Source organism: Cucurbita pepo, chromosome 3, assembly GCF_057944985.1.
Source record: "Cucurbita pepo subsp. pepo isolate OVF chromosome 3, ASM5794498v1, whole genome shotgun sequence".
NCBI lineage: Eukaryota > Viridiplantae > Streptophyta > Magnoliopsida > Cucurbitales > Cucurbitaceae > Cucurbita > Cucurbita pepo.
The window spans coordinates 4,786,579-4,805,733 of NC_141800.1; the positions used below are offsets into that span (position 1 = coordinate 4,786,579).

At 35.0% G+C, this 19,155-nt stretch overlaps 3 protein-coding genes and 2 non-coding genes across 9 annotated transcripts; all 5 read left to right on the forward strand.

Moving 5' to 3' along the window:
• The first annotated feature begins 425 nt into the window (after positions 1 to 425).
• Positions 426 to 1,276, forward strand: LOC111791607 (putative invertase inhibitor). Its single transcript, XM_023673000.2, has one exon. The coding sequence runs from the start codon at positions 514 to 516 to the stop codon at positions 1,060 to 1,062; it is 549 nt and encodes a 182-aa protein (XP_023528768.2). The 5' UTR covers positions 426 to 513; the 3' UTR covers positions 1,063 to 1,276.
• A 1,325-nt stretch (positions 1,277 to 2,601) lies between these two features.
• On the forward strand, positions 2,602 to 5,765 carry LOC111791173 (endoglucanase 17). The gene is made up of 8 exons (XM_023672414.2): positions 2,602 to 2,945; positions 3,031 to 3,237; positions 3,311 to 3,511; positions 4,222 to 4,314; positions 4,411 to 4,572; positions 4,657 to 4,768; positions 5,088 to 5,251; positions 5,335 to 5,765. Exons 1-8 carry the CDS (start codon positions 2,703 to 2,705, stop codon positions 5,665 to 5,667), a joined length of 1,515 nt encoding a protein of 504 aa, XP_023528182.1. The 5' UTR covers positions 2,602 to 2,702; the 3' UTR covers positions 5,668 to 5,765.
• Positions 5,766 to 6,305: 540 nt separating this feature from the next.
• Positions 6,306 to 6,388, forward strand: TRNAL-UAA (transfer RNA leucine (anticodon UAA)). Its single transcript has one exon. It is a non-coding gene; the product is annotated as a tRNA-Leu (tRNA).
• A 961-nt stretch (positions 6,389 to 7,349) lies between these two features.
• On the forward strand, positions 7,350 to 7,432 carry TRNAL-UAA (transfer RNA leucine (anticodon UAA)). Its single transcript has one exon. It is a non-coding gene; the product is annotated as a tRNA-Leu (tRNA).
• Positions 7,433 to 8,342: 910 nt separating this feature from the next.
• LOC111790029 (putative GTP diphosphokinase RSH1, chloroplastic) lies at positions 8,343 to 17,345 on the forward strand. Of its 5 annotated transcripts, none has more exons than XM_087122470.1 (25): positions 8,344 to 8,648; positions 8,881 to 9,071; positions 9,174 to 9,202; positions 9,823 to 10,002; positions 10,108 to 10,173; positions 10,271 to 10,363; positions 10,445 to 10,576; positions 10,690 to 10,791; positions 10,874 to 10,951; positions 11,031 to 11,102; positions 11,392 to 11,499; positions 12,294 to 12,391; positions 12,680 to 12,740; positions 12,833 to 12,895; positions 12,999 to 13,055; positions 13,137 to 13,238; positions 13,434 to 13,592; positions 13,704 to 13,835; positions 13,922 to 14,008; positions 14,129 to 14,200; positions 15,536 to 15,622; positions 15,955 to 16,396; positions 16,567 to 16,628; positions 16,730 to 16,798; positions 16,922 to 17,345. In XM_087122470.1, the coding sequence occupies exons 2-25, from the start codon at positions 8,963 to 8,965 to the stop codon at positions 17,024 to 17,026; spliced, it is 2,565 nt and encodes an 854-aa protein (XP_086978596.1). In that variant the 5' UTR covers positions 8,344 to 8,648; positions 8,881 to 8,962; the 3' UTR covers positions 17,027 to 17,345. The 5 variants fall into 5 exon arrangements, with proteins under 5 accessions (XP_086978598.1, XP_086978596.1, XP_086978597.1 ...); XM_087122471.1 differs by having other exon boundaries at positions 8,890 to 9,071; XM_087122472.1 differs by lacking the exon at positions 9,174 to 9,202 and having other exon boundaries at positions 8,343 to 8,653.
• Positions 17,346 to 19,155: the final 1,810 nt, after the last annotated feature.

Genomic DNA, 19,155 nt, shown 5'->3' on the forward strand with positions numbered 1-19,155 from the left:
TCAACACCCTCTTAAAGTTTAAAGAAATGAGTTATTTTAACCCCAAATAGATAAATAATTTATGTCCATATACTAATAAAAAAAATTAAATATTTTTTAAATTTCAAGATATTTATGTTATTTTTTTAAAATTGGTATCTTTCAAACATGCTATTAATTATCTAAAACTTAGATATTTTTTATATAAATAAAAAGTTTAAAGATATTTTTATTAACTTAATTTAATTATAATTTCAAAAACGGATCAAAAAAAAAAAAAAAACTAAATATTCTAAAATTGGGTTAAGAAACAAAATGCAAGCAAAATAAGCGGAAGAATCGGGCATCCTCCTATTTTTAATTTTTAACCTCCAAAAAAAGCTTTATTTATTAACAATTTTCCAAGAGCTTCCTTCAACGCCATCCCTCCAAAATAAAAAAATAAAAAAATTAAAAAATAATAATAAATAAATAAATAAATAAAAGAGACGAAAAAAGAAATAAATTTAAAAAAAACAAAAAACAACAGTAGCCATGAAATTTATCTCAGCCATTGTGGTTGTTCTCTGCCTGTGCATGGCGGCAAAGCGCCACGACGCCACCCGCCCCGTGGAGGAAGGGATGGCCCTAATCGAGGAAATGTGTAGCCAAACCAAACACAAGGAGCTGTGCGTGGACTCCCTGACCTCGGACCCCAACAGCTACCCGGCGGACAAGACGGGGCTAGCCCTGGTGGCCCTCCGCTTCGCCTCCTCCAACGCCTCGGACATCTCGGAGAGCATCAAGGTGATGTTCAATGACTCGACCCTGGCCAAGCCGATGGTGCAGGAGGCTCTCCTGGACTGCCTCGACGAGTACCTAGACGCGTCCCAACAGCTGGACGACTCCATTGCGGCGCTGACGGTGAAGGCGTATGGGGACCTGGAGAAATGGGTGAACATAGCCATGACGGATGTCCGCACGTGTGGGACGGAGTTGGGCAGCGAGCGCCCACCGCTGCTGACGGAGAGGAATGACGTGTTTATTAAGCTCTGTGAAATTGCGCTGACCATTTCCAAGATTGCGCAGGGTGAAGGGAACTGATTATAATTATAATAATAATAATAATAATTATTATTATTATTATTATTATTATTCAAATCGCTGGCTAAGCCATTTTTATTGTGGTTTTATATGTTTCATCAAAACTTTAAATAAGCTTTTGAAACATAAAAAACCTGTTTTGTGGGTAATTGCCATCTCATGTTCTTATGCCTTTTGGGTCTTTTTCTAATAAAAATTTATATGTTTCATCAAACTCAACATTTCAATTTATTTCTCATCCTTAACAACGAAAACAATGAAATAACGAAAATGACGAGCCTAATTCTAATTGTTTTGTTTCGCATGGGACAGAAGGCCCTGAGCTGAAATGTCAATAACTATTATTGAATTCACCTTTAGCCCATTTTTAGAACGTCCAGTGTCAGATCTTTAAAATGAACTATGTAATGTAATTTATCTAATGGGTTATACACATATCGACAAAATTGGTATGACATGAGGTGATCTGGGCTGTAGCATAATCTCGAGGGTCATAGCATAATCTCGAGGGTCATGAGCCATAACTTAGTTTAGATGAGCCATAACTTAGTTTAGAAGCCGGAGGAACAAGTTTGAAGGAAATTTGTGGACAATTGCTCTGAAATTTGTCTCAAATTTGGAAGAAATTTGTGGGTAAGAAACACAGTTGCAATTGGGAGCTCGACTCAACTCTGGGAATGGTTTTTTTTTGTTTTTGTTTTTTTGTTTTTTTTTGTGTCAGCTTTTGATATGTGTTTTACAGAGAAGCATGTAAGGTAGAGAAGAAGAAAACATGGAAATGCAGATGCTTCTGCATGTGGTGGGAGAGAGCAACCATTATTTGATGCACATGGAAATGGAAGCCCCCTCCCCTCTTTCTAACAAAAACATCCACTTTTTCTCACCATTTCATCTTTGAATTCAAACCCATCTTCCTTTTCTTTGTCCTCTATATAATTCCCGACCTCTCTACGATCTTGTTCGTTCCTCGAATCTTCTTGTTTCCATTTTTCGTTTTTTAAAATTAAATTGTTTAAGTAGATATGATAAGATACAAATCGTCTAATCTTAAGTTCATCTAAAAGATCTGGTGGTGCCTACCCTCGTGGGCACCTTCCTCTCAGGGTCGGTCTAGCCTTGAGTCTATAGGCTACCTCTCCTATCCCCTTCTCTACAAGGTCAACTAAGTCTTTTTGGATCGCACATCAGAAACAATTCTCTTGAGGTTGAATTGACAAGTCCAAAGTATACATTAGTGGTCGTTAATACTTGAAGTTGCTAAATAAATCGAAACTCGATCCGAATAGTTCATGTCGGATATATATGAATAGATATCGAAGATGGGTTGAGCTACAATGTGTTGGATATGTCATACAAAAAAGGGATGGGAAGATTTTGGTAATGTTGGAGTGATTTTATGGGCATCACCCAACCATTTTGTGATTTAGTCTATGAACTCAAAGATCTTCAATATCATCCACAGCTCTTAGTTTATTCAAATTTTTTTAAAAAAAATTACATCTTTTTGTTGTTAATGCACTGGCATAAACATGAACTTCATGATCACTCTTAACTGACCCAAAAGATAAACGTTTTTCTTTGTACCTTTTTGCTCTATAAATACTCCTTCATAGCTACCATCATCTGCACCTCAACCAAACATGCCTCATTCTCCTCTCTCATTCAAACTTATTACCTTTTTTCACCTTCTTCTCACCCTTTCGGGTGCCTCTCTCGCCGCGGTCGGCCACCATCGTCGCCCTCGTTTTAGCCCTCATAACTATAGAGACGCGCTCGCCAAATCTATCCTCTTCTTCCAAGGCCAGAGGTCCGGGAAGCTCCCTCCAAGCCAGAAGATGGCTTGGAGGAAAGACTCCGGTTTATTTGATGGCTCAACAATGAACGTAAGTCGAATCATTTGATCTAATATCATGTTAAATCATCGTAAAATCTAAAAACTTGAGCGGATATTTACGACGACAATAACAGGTTGATTTGGTTGGTGGGTACTATGATGCTGGGGATAATGTGAAGTTTGGGTTTCCTATGGCTTTTAGTACCACCATGCTTTCATGGAGTGTGGTTGAGTTTGGTGGGGTTATGAGAGATGAACTCAATAATGCTAAAGAAGCTATTCGTTGGGCCACTGACTATCTCCTCAAAGCCACTGCTCTTCCGGACACTGTTTTTGTTCAGGTCGGTGTGAAATAATATCATATTATTGTGGAAATATGAACAAGGTTGATTTTGATTTCGGGTCATTTTGCAGGTGGGGGATGCTAACAAGGACCATGCTTGTTGGGAGAGGCCAGAAGACATGGACACACCAAGAACAGTGTTGAAAATAGACAGGAACTCCCCTGGTTCTGATGTGGCAGCTGAAACTGCAGCTGCTCTTGCTTCTGCTTCAATAGTGTTCAGAACATCCGATCCCTCCTATTCCAAGCTGTTGATTAAAAGAGCCATAAGGGTAAAGAAAACCAACAATTTTGATCCCACGTTTCCAAGTAGACACGTTTTAAAAATTTTGATGGGAAGCCCAAGAGGGAAAGCCTAAAGAGGATAATATCTGTTAGTGGTGGACTGGACTCTTACAAATGGTATCAGAGTCAGACATCGGGTGATGTGCTAGCGAGGAGACTGAGTCTTGAAGGGGGTAGACACTAGGCGGGGTGCCAGCGAGGACGCTGGGGCCTAAAGGGGGTGGATTGTGAGACCCCACATTGGTTGGAGAGGGGAACAAAACATTCTTTATAAGGATGTGGAAACCTCTCCCTAGCATACGCGTTTTAAAAACTTTGAGACGAAGTCCGAAAGAGAAAGTCCAAAGAGGACAATATCTGCTAGTAGTGGCCTTCACTATTACAAATGGTATCAGAGTCAGACACATGACGATGTGTCAGCAAGGGGATTGAGCCCCGAAGGGGGTAGACACTAGGCGGTGTGGCAGCAAGGACGCTTGCCCCGAATGGGGTGGATTGTGAGATCTCACATCCGTTCAGGAGAATGAAGCATTCTTTAGAAGGGTGTGGAAACCTCTCCCTAGCAGACATGTTTTAAAAACTTTGAGCGGAAGCCCGAAAGGGAAAGCCCAAAGAGGACAATATCTACTAGTGGTGGGCTTGAGTCGTTACAAGAACCGTACTAAACGACCTTAATTGGTGTTTGATTTGAACATAGGTGTTCGAGTTTGGTGATAAGTACAGAGGATCCTACAGCAATGGACTCAAAGATTTCGTCTGCCCTTTCTACTGCTCTTTCTCTGGTTATCAAGTAAATTATCACCATGGAACTGAATTTTTTTATGAAGAATTGAGAATGAAGGAAGAAGATTAGATGATTATTTGTTTGTTTGTTTGAGAATGGCAGGATGAGCTGCTGTGGGGCGCTGCTTGGCTACACAGAGCTACAAAGAATGGTAGCTACTTGAATTACATTCAAGAGAATGGGCAGATTCTTGGAGGTGGAGAGCTTGACAACACTTTTGGTTGGGATAATAAGCATGTTGGAGCAAGAATTCTTCTTTCCAAGGTTAGGTTCTTGTATTAAATAGGTCATCCAACTTTCAATCTCTATCGATATTTTTAAAACTAACGAATTTTGTTTCTTTTACAGGCTTTCTTAATCCAAAATGTGAAGTCTCTTCGTGATTATAAAGGACATTCTGATAATTTTATATGTTCTCTTGTACCGGGCGCTCCTTTCTCCTCTGCTCAATACACCCCAGGTCTCTCTTCGTTTTATTTTATTTTAGTTTATGTATTTTTTTAATATTAAAATTCATTTCCACATTGGTTGGAGAGGGAATGAAACATTTCTCGTAAGGGTATAGAAACCTCTCCTTAGTAGACGCATTTAAAAATCGTGAGCTGACTACGATACATAACGAACAAAAATGGGCAACATTATTAACTATGAGCTTGTTTCTGAAAGAGTTCGAGTTAGTTCGAGTTAGTTGATCTATGATTTACGTTGCGTCTTTCATTTTTTTAGAAAATAAGGATTTTTTTCGATTGAGTAATAGAGTGGAATGAATATGAATGTAGGAGGTCTTTTATATAAAATGGGTGACAGCAACATGCAGTATGTGACCTCAACCTCATTTCTACTCTTAACCTATGCCAAGTACCTAACCTCTGCTCACACAACCGCCCACTGCGCCGGCCGCACCATCACACCCAATGCTCTACGAGCCATTGCCCAGAAACAGGTTCCTATTCTTCAATTATTTTCTTTTAATTTTTTAATTTTACTTTTTCAAAATTTCAAATCATTTTTGGGTTCTGCTTGTAGATCGATTACCTGCTGGGAGAGAATCCATTGAAGATGTCATACATGGTCGGATATGGCGGCCGCTACCCGCAGAGAATCCACCACAGAGGCTCGTCGCTGCCGTCGATTGCAGAGCATCCAGCCAAGATCGACTGCTCCTCCGGCTTCTCCGCCATGGATTCCAATTCCCCCAACCCTAACGTGCTCGTCGGCGCGGTGGTCGGAGGGCCAGATCAGAACGACGGGTTTCCAGATGAGCGATCGGATTACGAGCAATCCGAACCGTCCACTTACATTAATGCCCCGCTGGTCGGTTCTTTAGCCTATTTTGCGCACTCCTTTGGGCAGCTCTAGGCCTCTGCTTTTGCTGGGAAATGTTCACAATCATAATGCTACCAAAACCCTAAACTAACGGTTTAAATCCGAATATAACCGTAATAACTACTACTTTATATGGTTAAATTTTTTAATTTTCCGAATTAACTAAGGTGTGCGCGTCTTTATAATAATTTTTTAGAATTTGAGAAAAATTCCAAACTTACCCCTACATTTAATTTCTAAAAAAAAAAAAAAAAAAAAACTAAAATTCAAAATCTCTCCATCTTTCTAAAATTTTAAAAATATATATTAATTATGAACTTTTAAAACATAAATTTTGGGTTTAAGACGGATTAGATATTTCAAGTATAACTCATGTTTTAAAGACGAGTACGACTTACAATTTGCGTGATTTCACTTAAAATAGAAAAACGCATTAAAAATTGGTTAAGCCTTATAAGAGTTTGGCTACGTAGTCGATGAACCCAAAATCTGACTAGATGTTCTGAAGGACTAGTAAAGAGAAAAAATGAGTTACTTAAGACCAAGCACGTATAAAATATTTTAGATTACTATATCATATATTAGTTTCATATTGTATGATTCCAGTTCCCGAGAGAATTAAAAAAAGTTATGTTATATTTTCTTCTTATATTTAGAAGCGTGAACATCTAGCAGGTTTGCCCGAGAGGTTAAGGGGGAAGACTTAAGATCTTCTGCACATAAGTGCGCGTGGGTTCGAACCCCACAGCCTGCATCGTTTTTTGTTTTTTTCCTTTTAATATTATCATGTATTTCTTGAACTAATTTCTCATTTTTTTTTATATTATTTTCATCTCATTTTTTGCATTTTCAAACATAATTTTTTTTTTCCCTTTTAATACTATCATGTATTTCTTGAACTAATTTCTCATTATATATATATATATATATATATTTTTTTTTTTTTTTTTTTTTGAACTAATTTCTCATTTTTTTTATATTATTTTCATCTCATTTTTTGCATTTTCAAACATAATTTTTTTTTCCCTTTTAATACTATCATGTATTTCTTGAACTAATTTCTCATTATATATATATATATATATATATATATATATTGTTTTTTTTTTTTTTTTTGCATTTTCAAACATATTGTTTTCAACTTAGGTTCTTAAATTGACCGATTGAAATGAAAAAAAAAATCTAATAAATAAAAAATTGTTGAATTATATAAACGGTTCTCATTCATATACTAATAAATATAAAAATAAATTACAAGGTTAAAGATATTAATGCTACGGTTGAAAGTTTATGAATATTTTTTTGAACATTTGAACTCATTAATCACATCACAGGGAGATGATCAATGAAATATAGTTGACCGGTGTATATACATAATGGTTCTTGTTTATATATTTAATAAGAGAATTTAAGTTCATGAATATTTTTTAAAAATTTGAACTTTTTACGAAAATTTAAGAATATTAATGAAAACTTTATAAGTAGTAGGTTTGCCCGAGAGGTTAAGGGGAAGACTTATGATCCTCTGCACATAAGTGCGCGTGGGTTCAAACCCCACAGCCTGCATGTGTTTTAATCATAGAGGGAGATGATCTCGTGTTATATAGAATAAAGGCTCTCATCTATATATTTAATAAGAATTTAGTTCAATAATATTTTTTAAATTTGAACTTTTTACGAAAATTTAATAATATTTAATGAAAGTTTTGAAAGTAGCAGGTTTGCCCGAGAGGTTAAGGGGGAAGACTTAAGATCTTCTGCACATAAGTGCGCGTGGGTTCGAACCCCACAGCTTGCATGTCTATGATTAAATCATAGAGGGATTGTTCTCATCTCTATATATATATCTTTAATAAGAATTTTAGTACTTTTTACGAAAATTTAATAATATTAATGAAAGTTTAGAAAGAAGCAGGTTAGTCCAAGAGTAAAGACTTAAGATCTAAGATCTTCTGCACATAAATGCACGTGGGTTGGAACCTCACAGCCTGCATGTTTTTTAATCATAATGAGGGAGACGATCTATAATATATATATATCCCGAAGAAATTTTTGAGATTAAGGGGAAGACTAAAGTTTAGAAAGAAGCAGGTTAGTCCAAGAGTAAAGACTTAAGATCTAAGATCTTCTGCACATAAATGCACGTGGGTTGGAACCTCACAGCCTGCATGTTTTTTAATCATAATGAGGGAGACGATCTATATGCACGTGGGTTGGAACTTCACACCTGGCATGTTTTTTAATCATAATGAGGGAGACGATCTATAATATATATATATCCCGAAGAAATTTTTGAGATTAAGGGGAAGACTAAAGATCTTTTGCACATAAGTGCGCGTGGGTTCGAATCCCACAGCCTGCATATATTTTATAATTATAGAGAGATGATCTACAAAGTAAGGGAGGTATAGAATAAAGATTTCATCTATATATTTAATAAGAATTTTTTAAACATTTTAATTTTTTTATGAAAATTTAAGAATATTAATGAAAACTTTGAAAATTATTTTTATATTAATTTTACCCTATTTTTTTAAAAAAAAATATATATAATTGTTTAAGCCCATTAACAAAGAACTAAATGATAAAAAAAAAAAAAAAAAAAAAAAAAAAAAAAAAAAAAAAAGAAGGAAAAATCAGTAAGGAAAAAAACACAAAATATTAAAATCATCCTCGAACGGCATTTGTGTGGTCTTGGCTGAACTCATCATCTCTCTCCCCCTCTCTCTCTCTCTCCTTCCCCTCACTATTATCTCGTGGCCTTCTTCGCTTCAATCCCCTTTGCTTAATTCTCTATCACCGATGCGTGAAGATTCACAGCTCCGACACCTTCTTCTGATTCCTCTGCGTTGCGATTTCTTCTTGTTATTGAGATTTCGCCAGTGGCCGCCTCGATTCTGAGTTTCTGCTCCGCTTTCCTTCCACCACGGGAGTGGTTGTTTAATTTAATGCTAGTTGGATTCAATGAGATTTTCCTCTTCCACTAGAGATGACATCCGCTCCTTCGATGTCAGGTATGGCACCAGTACAACTTGTGAATTCTTTTTACTTTTGTATTTGTTTGCTTGGGAAATGGCAACAGATTATTTCACTTGAGGATAGGCGTCCGGTGGTTTGAGAGGTTTTGAGGTTTATTTTGTTTCTTTTGGGAGTCTTTGTTGACTGTTAGCTTGGTATAGTAGGGGAATTTGGCTTACTAGCTGTATAGATTGTGTGTTTTTGACGCGTAATTTTCTGAATTTGTAGTTTCTTTAGGATGCGTGAATATATGTAAATTCTCGAAAGGCGAGGGTGGTGGTCGGTATGATTGCAGTGTTCTCTCGTGTGCATGGAAGGCTCCGAGGGTCTTGACGGGTTTTCTTGCAAGCACCACTCATTCTCGTCAGTGCTCCTCTTTCTTGTATTCAAGAAATGGCAAAAGAAGCAGAATCAATTCTGTAAGTGGTTTGTTATGCTTGAATTATACGAATTTTGACCACTGAACAGGTTACTTTATTCATTATATCATGTTAACATTTTTTTATCTCGTTGTCAATTAGATTCTCCTATATTGGAACACTATCACAAGGTACCGAGTTTTGTATCTTATCCACTCTTGGAACATTTGTGGAAGTCATCCACTTATCATGTTATCATGTTTGGTTCCTTTTTCCTTTCCCATTTTACGTTTCTGTTTAGTTTTTTATAAAATATGGGCTGAACAGTGAATGGTGGAAGTCTTATGTTTGGTTGAAGACTGTTCGTAGTTGCTTTCAGCAATTTTGTTGAAGTACTATCATTTTGACATCGGTATAGTTTTTCTCACCCAAATCCTCTTCTAAGGTGGCGGAGAAATACCTTCATGCCAGAAAGTATCATAGCGAATCTTCAGATACCAATTAAACATTTCTTTGAAGTAAAACAAGTCTTTTTCAAGTTTCAAGTGCCAATGAATTATTTTGACACTAATTACTTCCAATTCTATTGCATGGAAGTTACTGGAAAACAACGAACTAAATACTGAACTTTAGCATCATTCCAAAACTAATGCCAAATTATTGCAGCCTCTTATCTTTTATTTTATATGCCTTGATAAAGATTTCTTCTGCGCAACTCCTATATATATATATATATATATATATATATATATATATAGATATATATAACAATGGCTGTTTTTTTTTTTTTTTTTTTTTTTGTACATTTCAGAGATTTGAACCTATGAATGTTGGGGGATGGTATTCCAATTTAGTTACCAACCATGTACACCTTGGAAGATTTCTTAAATCAAGTCAGCTTCATGATATTTGTAGAAGGACGAAATTCTGTTGCTCTTCATTCTTGTCTTCAGATGCTTTTGACGAGGTTTCTCCTGAAGGTTTGTGGGAGGTACATATTGTCAATTGCTGAATGTGGTGACTCTATACTTTACTCTTCAAGATGGAATATCCCTTTTAGCTTTATGTTTCGCTAATTTCTACTCTCCAACCTCAGGACCTTAAGCCTACTGTCTCCTATTTGTCACCTAAGGAACTGGAATTGGTGCATAATGCTCTAAAGGTGAGCTACCGTACCAGCCAAACTTAGCATAATTTTTTATGTGTACAACTACTTAGGTGCGTCGGCCCTACATTTTCCCCCCTTTGCTTGGGTATAGCTTGCTTTCGAGGCTCATGATGGCCAGAAAAGACGTAGTGGAGAGCCCTTCATTATTCATCCAGTTGAGGTTGCCCGAATTCTTGGGGAGCTTGTAAGTTCTTTGTATCCTTTTTCAGGTAGAAAGAAAATTAGCTTGCAGTCTATGACTGAAAAGAGTGTTTTTATATGTTAGGAATTAGATTGGGAGACTATTGCTGCTGGATTGCTTCATGACACAGTTGAAGACACAGATGTTGTTACCTTTGAAAAAATAGAAGAGGAATTTGGTGCTACTGTTCGTCACATTGTTGAAGGAGAGACTAAGGTCCTTTAATTTTTCTTTTCTTTTTGTCTTACTATTGATGTTTGGGTCTTTACCCTCTTAGCATGTCATGGTCAATGACCTTCTTGATTGATCTTCACTGTCTTTCCATTTAGGTGTCTAAACTGGGTAAGTTGAAATGCAAGAATGAAGGCAATTCAGTACAAGATGTAAAAGCTGATGATCTGCGACAAATGTTTATAGCTATGACAGAAGAGGTGATATTTCTGTAATTACTGTTGTCTATGTCGTCATTCTTTCATGTAGCTTTTCAAAAAATAAAGGGAACTTTTGTTTCAGGTCCGTGTGATCATTGTCAAATTAGCAGATCGCTTGCATAACATGCGCACTCTTTCACACATGCCTCCTCATAAGCAGGTTGCTTATTATCTTTTAAGAGTATATGGTTGTTGACCTTTATTTGGTACTAGATTTAACACTTTTGCTTCATGTCCAGTCCAGCATTGCAAGGGAAACATTGCAGGTCTTTGCTCCTCTTGCTAAGTTGCTGGGTATGTACCAGATCAAGGTATGATCCGTTATTTCTCAGTTAATATTATTATTCTTATTCTTATTATTTGTGTTTTGCTTGTACCTTTTTATTTTATTTTATTTTATTTTATTTTTGCTGCAATTAGAACTTGTTGATGTTGGTTCCTAAGTTGTGTTTCTTTACCTCAGATTGCAAATAATTTTATAAGCAGATGACATTTGTCTCTTTTACTTGATTTCCATAAAGTGCATTTCTTATCATATGATGCATTGCTCTATCTTTTGAAATTATTTTTTATATCATGGCACCATGATAACGATTGCAGTCAGAGCTAGAAAACCTTTCTTTCATGTATACCAATCCTGAAGATTATTCCAAGGTCAAAAGAAGAGTTGCAGACCTTTCTAAAGAACACGAGAAAGAATTGATAGAGGTAATGCTGTTATCTTTTTCATTAATTTCTCTTGTTATTTCAATTAGGCATCTTGTTATTTTATCATTTACAAACTAATGAACGTTCTATAGCAAGTAATAACTAAATATTACTTTTTAAATAACTGATATTTCAACCTTTAAAAAAAATTGAAGGCCACTCTTAATGGGAATGAGAATGAGACAAGATTGGGATCAACAATTGATTATCGATTTAAAGTAAATATGTGAGATCCATTACAGAAGTAGAGGTACAAGGAAGGTGTGGAAAAAATTAAAGGACCTTGGTTCCATAAACTTAAGAATCTAAAATCAAAATGGAAAATGTCAACCTAAGCACAGTTCAATTGGTTAAGGCGTTACAACCCTAAACAAGAGGTTAGAAGTTTGAATCGCGCCCCTATATTGTTGAACTCAAGAAAAACATGGATATGCAATACTATACCTTTAGGATATTTCATTTGATGTAAGTCGGCCTACATGTCAAACACCAATAATTTATTGAAGAAAGATTGATTTCGTTTTTGATCCAATTCCTAACAGGTCAATGTAGCCAATGATAGATATGGTAATTGAAGTTCTTTCAGCATATGAAGGGATTGCATGGAATCTAGTTGATTTTGATATACTGTTTTGTTTTGTTTTCAAGAAGTAGGAAATACCTAATTCTTTATTTCTGTCTCTCTCACAACTGTGGAACTAACAATCATTTGTCATTGAGGCGATATTTAAATGAATTCTAAAAATGCTATCTTCCTTATAACTACAAGGTTTAAATTAACATACTTATTGTAGGCAAAGAAAATTTTGACGAAGAAGATTCAGGAAGATCAGTTCCTAGACCTTATGACTCTGAGAACTGAAGTTCGATCTGTATGTAAGGAGTCTTTCAGGTATAGCTTTGAATGCCTCCTTTGCAGTTTCCACTTTCTTCACTTGCACTCATCTTAAGGGTTGGGTTATACATATAGATAAGAAAAGGTTTCTTTTTCTCAGACGAGTAGTTTCTCAGTGGTTTGTCTGTGCTGCAATGATACTTGAGTCCATAGATACGTTAGGCAATTAAGTTTCTGCTTGAAATTTTTCTCCTTCACCTCTTTGCACACAGCAATCTTGCGTCCTGAATTTAAATTCAGAATTCTTATGGAATCTTAATGAATACATTGGCTATCATTTTGCAGCATCTATAAAGCTGTTCTCAAGTCTCAATGTTCAATCAGTGAGGTTAACCAGATTGCACAGGTTTGTTTTAAAATCCAATATTTCACATGACATTTGATGCAGGTTTCATGTCTTCTTGTTAATGATATATGCATTTCTTTTTAAATATCCAGCTTCGCATTATCATACAACCAAAGCCTTGCATTGGTGTTGGACCGTTCTGTAGCCTGCAGCAGGTAGTTTATTTTTGGTGTTACGAAATTCAATGATGTTGGTTATCCTGTAATTGCTGTAATACTTCAATAAACCATCGTTTTTGCGCTATTGTATTTTCTGTAGATTTGTTATCATGTTCTTGGGTTGGTACATGGAATATGGACCCCTATTCCTAGAGCTGTGAGTAAACTGCAACTTCTCTTATGGTTCTACACAAACCTGATTGTATATTGGTGAATACTGACCTGCTCTCTATAACAGATGAAAGATTATATAGCAACTCCAAAACCTAATGGTTATCAAAGTCTTCACACAACTGTAATCCCATTCCTTTATGAGAGTATGTTCCGGCTAGAAGTTCAGGTATTTAAATATTCTAGTTTTAGCACGTAGTATCAATTGGTTTTTCACATCTGAACTGCATTTAGGGAAGTTATTTTTTGAGCTTACCTCTCTTTGCTAAAACTTTTACTTTAAAAAACATTTGATTGCTTAATCTATCATTTTTAGTTGGTGGTTGCATATCGAGGTTCATAAAAATAATGGTTATTTTGGCAGATCAGAACAGAGGAGATGGACCTAATAGCTGAAAGAGGCATTGCTGCTCACTATTGTGGGGGTGGGCTTGTAACTAGCCCAGTTAGAAGTTCTATGCCCAATTCTAGAAGTTCAAGAAGGAAAGCTGTCTGTCTCAGTGATGCAAACATTGCACTCAGGGTATTTATTTACCTTTCCTGGTTGTAGACTTTTCAAGGTGTTAAGATGAGCCTTTTGAGGAACTAGTCTGGATTTGTTAATTTCATGGATGAAGCCTTTGATTTCTTCCAGATTGGCTGGCTCAATGCTATAAGAGAATGGCAAGAGGAGTTTGTTGGTAACATGAGCTCAAGAGAATTTGTGGATACTGTAACCAGAGATTTATTAGGCAGTCGGGTCTTTGTTTTTACGCCAAGAGGAGAGGTATAAATGGCTAACATCAGAACATTTTCTATGTCATGCTTATTAAGTTTGTAACTATAACTGGCCTTAAACATCTACATCTGCAGATTAAAAATCTACCTAAAGGTGCTACTGTGATTGACTATTCATACATGATACACACAGAAATTGGTAACACGATGGTAGCTGCAAAGGTAATGTTTCAAGTGTTGACTGGAAGATTGCCTTTCCATATGTCTCATAACAGATGGATTATGCCTGTGTTTCTTGATCGACTGGATATTGACCTTCCATGTGTGACTTTGGCATTGTAGGTGAATGGTAACCTCGTTTCTCCTACGCATGTTCTTGCTAATGCAGAAGTTGTAGAGATAATCACATATAATGTAAGTTGCAATTTTGAGTTATATTACTAATGACAATTGGAAGCTTTTCCTATCTCTTTAGCTTTTGGTTAATCCCTGCCTTTTCTCTGATTGAATTAATTTACTCTAAAAGACATCCACAAGAAAGAAAAGGTAAACAAAAAATATAAGTAAAAAATATATACAAGTTTAGTGCGTAAAACAGCTGCTTTCTGTTTTTTCCTTTCTGCATATGCCTAGAGTATGCTGATATTTGGCGTCCTTAGATAAAGCAATTGCTGCTTAAGAAAATATAATATTCTTTAATCTCACCTGGAGCACTAATAAGATATCAAAAGTGAAATCTGAAAACTCATTAGGACATACTTGCAATGTCAAAATATACTGTATTTGACTCTGGATTTTGACTTAGGGTATGATGTATAGATGTGCATGTGCTTGCCTTCCAAAGCTAAAACTTGTCGTCTCATGACTACAATCACTACTAAAAAATTTATCATCTCGTGCCTACAATCACTACATAAAATTTTTATCATCTTGGGTCTACAATCACTGCATAAAGTCTTCTAATCTATAGAAACTGATACAAGAGCTCAGAAGAGTGACGAACATTTTCAAATGTGTTCTGGGAAAGTTACACGAAATATTTTCCCTGAAAAGAATATGAAGTTTTAAATTCTAGTACAGTCATGATCATGCATTAAGCTTCCTTCAAGCAGCATGATGTGTTCTGTCAATCGGACAGTTTACCATCTGTTTTTTTCCCTTCATTTGGTTAAGTTTGATCGTTCGGGCAGTCTTTTCAAATATTTTAATTTCATTTATTTATTTGATGTTAGTTTTATCAAGGTCAGGTATTACATGTTTGAACCAATAGGTGGTTTTCTGGATATTCACTCAAAGTAAGTAAAAATAGTGATAGTAGGGGAGGAAGTGAAAAGCGAAATTTGCACCATTTGGCATTATGGAACTCATGGAGAAAGAGAAGTTAACTTGAAAGAGAAATTTGCACCATTTGGCATTATGGAACTCATGGAGAAAGAGAAGTTAACTTGAAAGAGAAATTTGCACCACTAGGTAATAATGCAAAATGCCCAGGAGTTTAGAGAAATTAACTTGAAAGTGGTGTTTTGCTCCTTTTTCTGGAACTCATGGAGTCTGCAGATGCAGTAGGGGACTTTTTAATTAGTTTTCGAGCTTGCATTAGTTTACTGTATGTCCAGTATGTGTAGATTCTTGATAAGATACGTATATGGACATTTCCAAACTTCATCCCACCATTTTTCAACTTCACCATTTTAGTTTTAAACTTCTGATGAACAGGTGTCATGATTGGCCATTTTTCTTTGTTTGCAGGCACTTTCTGGAAAATCAGCTTATCAACGGCATAAACAATGGTTGCAACATGCAAAAACACGAAGTGCTAGACACAAGATTATGAAGGTATGGTCGGTCATAATGAATTATACCTTATGGATATATTGCTTTTGCTTTTGTTCTCTTTTGCCCATCACAACGAATGGAATGCCAGAGTCTTCAACAAGGTGTTTGAAGCCATTTTTTAACATACGATATTTGTCTTTATTTTGATGTAAACATGATTGAATTACTCTTTAACCACACTTATTGGAGAAGTTTTTTTCAACTTCATTAGGATAGGACTTATTATTATTATTATTATTATTATTATTATTATTTTCTCTGGTAACATTTCATACCATCAATGAAATTGTTCTGAATAATAAAAAAAAACAACAATCTCATTCTTTTTGCAGTTTTTAAGGGAACAAGCTTCACTGTCGGCTGCTGAAATAACAGCAGATACCATTACTGACTTCATTGCTGATTCCGATGAGGAAAGTGAGACAGAAGAACCGCCAGTTGTCTCCACTATAAAAAAGCCTCTCTGGGAGAAAATTTTGGATATGGTGGATATTTCATCCACTCGGAAAAACATTAAAGACAACTCTCAGTCAAAAAATAACAAGGTGTCTGTTCCCAGAGTGAACGGCAAACATAACCACTATGTAAATGTAAAGTTGAAAGCAGAAGGAGATATATTATCGATGGGTAATGGGGTTGCCAGGATTATTCAACCATTATACAGGGAAGTCTTGCCTGGTTTGGATAGTTGGCTAATCAGCAAGGTTACCTCTTGGCACAGTCTTGAAGGGCATTCTATTCAATGGCTTTGTGTTGTTTGCATAGATCGAAAAGGTAAGTCAGTCACATTAAGCTCCCTACTGTATCATAAGGTATAAATAGTATGTGATTGTTGGATATCCAGAATGCTTTCAAAGATATTTCTTCTGGCGCAAGGCTTTTGTTGGGGAATTGATTAACAAAAACTCTGTAAAGTACTAAGTGTAGTAGAGCTATAATTTCAGGCATAATGGGCGAGGTTACAACAGAATTGGCAGCAGCAGGCATCACTGTTTGTTCCTGCGTGGTGAGTGTCCATTTTTGTTCCTGCATGTTTCTTGAACGTCATCTCCTTATTCTTAGCTCTATCCTCATCTAAGTAGCTGTCATTATGAATAAAATGGTCAGGCCGAGATGGATAGAGGAAGAGGATTAGCCGTCATGTTGTTTCATGTTGAAGGGAACCTGGACAGTATGGTAATGCATAACATCAACTTTCTCTTGGTTTCTTGCATCTGTTATGCGCTCACACAAACCTCTGTTTATGGTCGAACCGATCGCTCATCTTCCGAACTCTGACAACATAACTATTGTTCTCAGGTCAATGCGTGCGCAAGGGTCGACACAATCTTGGGTGTCTTGGGATGGTCGACGGGGTGCAGCTGGCCAAACACAGTGGAAAACCAAAAATTTCTCGAGTGCTGATCGATACGGACTTCCTCAAGGGAGGAATGGGTAATTCCAAAAACACCTATGAGGAAACTACTTGATTGGAGAAATGGAGGCTTGAGTTTAAAAGTTTTGTTCCTGAGGAAACGAAAATTCCATAATATTTTTATGGTAGAATTTTGGTAGTTAGTATCATGATGTGGAAAAAACCAAATAAAGTTGGTAATGAATGAGTTTTAGTATGTGGATTCAGGGCAGTGTGTATACAAACAGGAGTGAATAGGTAAAGGCTGGCATTATACTCTGTAAAGATACCATTGAGGATAGAATAACAAATTTTACCCACAATTCTTCAGGTCTCCTACTAAGCGTTTGTATACATTTTCAAACATAAGCAGATGCTACGCATTGCAGGTTGGAAATTGTTTGTATTGTTTTTATTTCTAACTTCTAAATGTTTTTGATTCTCAATTCTAGGTAAGTTTCAGATTTAATCGTGGTTAACATTTTTAACATAGAAAAGGTATTTTACATTTTGGAAAATTTTGGAAAAACTCGTGTTGTATCAATTAAAACTCCAAATTTATATTTTTTATTAGTGTCCATCTGGTTCTAATCACTCATGAGTAGAATTATTATTCTCCAAAATTTTGCCGAAAGTAGTAAGAAAATTATAATGTAATTTTTTAAAATAAGAGTATATTGAAAAAATATTTATTATCTATTTGTGTGTTACATTTTTTCTCGAATATATATGAGTTCTTTTACTTAAAGAAGTTTTATAAGCGTGTGAAAATTATTTATCGTAGTTTTCTTATGTTTTCTCAAATTTATAATAATTATTTCATTAAATATAGAATTGTTTAGGATAAACCAAGTAAAAAGTTAATTTTCTACTCAATTATGTTGAAATGTCATTAATCATTAATATATATGAGAAAAATTTTAAGATTTTCTCATTTTCTCACTTGGAACGGAAAGATTGTGGGTATATTTTTATACATAAAAGTATTGTGGGTGAAATTTGACCTAACAAATAAGGTCAAAGACCATAAGAAAATGGAGAAAAAAATGCTTAAGATGAAAGTACTCTCAAATAAATTCGTCATTTTTCTCTAATTTTAAGCACCAAAACTGGTAATTGATCGATAACACAGGTAGGGGTCAAGCTTAATTTTTCTTAGATCAAATTATGCATCAACCACACTAAAATTAAAATGTAAAAATTTCTAAATATATTTTTCGTGCTAGTAACCTTTTATTAGCTATTTGTGGCTATCTAAACTAACACCTCATCTATGACGTTGATGGTCGTGTCATCAATATCTAATTAATTAATGATTAGATCAAAATCATCACCAAATTAACCCAATACTTTAAGGAAGATATAAATTAAGTTTTGCAATTCATTACGGCTCCTTTTAACTAAAGCTTAAAGCTAAGTTGCAACTTGGATTCTCTTATATAAAAAAAAAACAATAAAAAAACATGTCAAAGCGATGACATTAAACTCAACCAAATGGCGGCGGCGGCGGAGAATTAAAATTTCTTTTAAAAGTTGATATTTTAAATTAAAATATTGAACGTTAGCTTCTAATTTATGACAGAAACAATATTTTTATGTATAATATCTTAATAAAAATAGCTTTATATTACAAGAAAAAATAAATAAAATTTTAATTTCAAGTAATTACACAATTAAATTAAAGCATTCTATATATTAATTGAATAAACTTAAAGTAGACAGAGAAATTGTGAGAAATGTCAAATCAATGACTGAAATATCTCGTTGATTCTTAAAGAATCTCTGAATATTTAGCGTTGACTACGACAAGTTTTCAAAGGTCAAAATTATATACTTAGTTCATAAATTATATAACATAAATAAATACATTTCTAAATTTTGGAGATGCTAAGGTTGTCTTTTTTTTTTTCCTAAAAGAATTATATCATCACAATAAGATGTTTTATAATATTTAGACTAAATTAATTTAAAAAATTCATAAAATTTGCATTTGTTACCTTAAACTTTAAAATAAAATAAAATAAATTCCTTAAAACTTAAAATATATATATATACACGTTAATTTTAAATGAAAATCGCCAATATTTTATTTTAAATATATCCTTCAATTTTTTTTAAAAAAATCTAAAAATATTGGTGA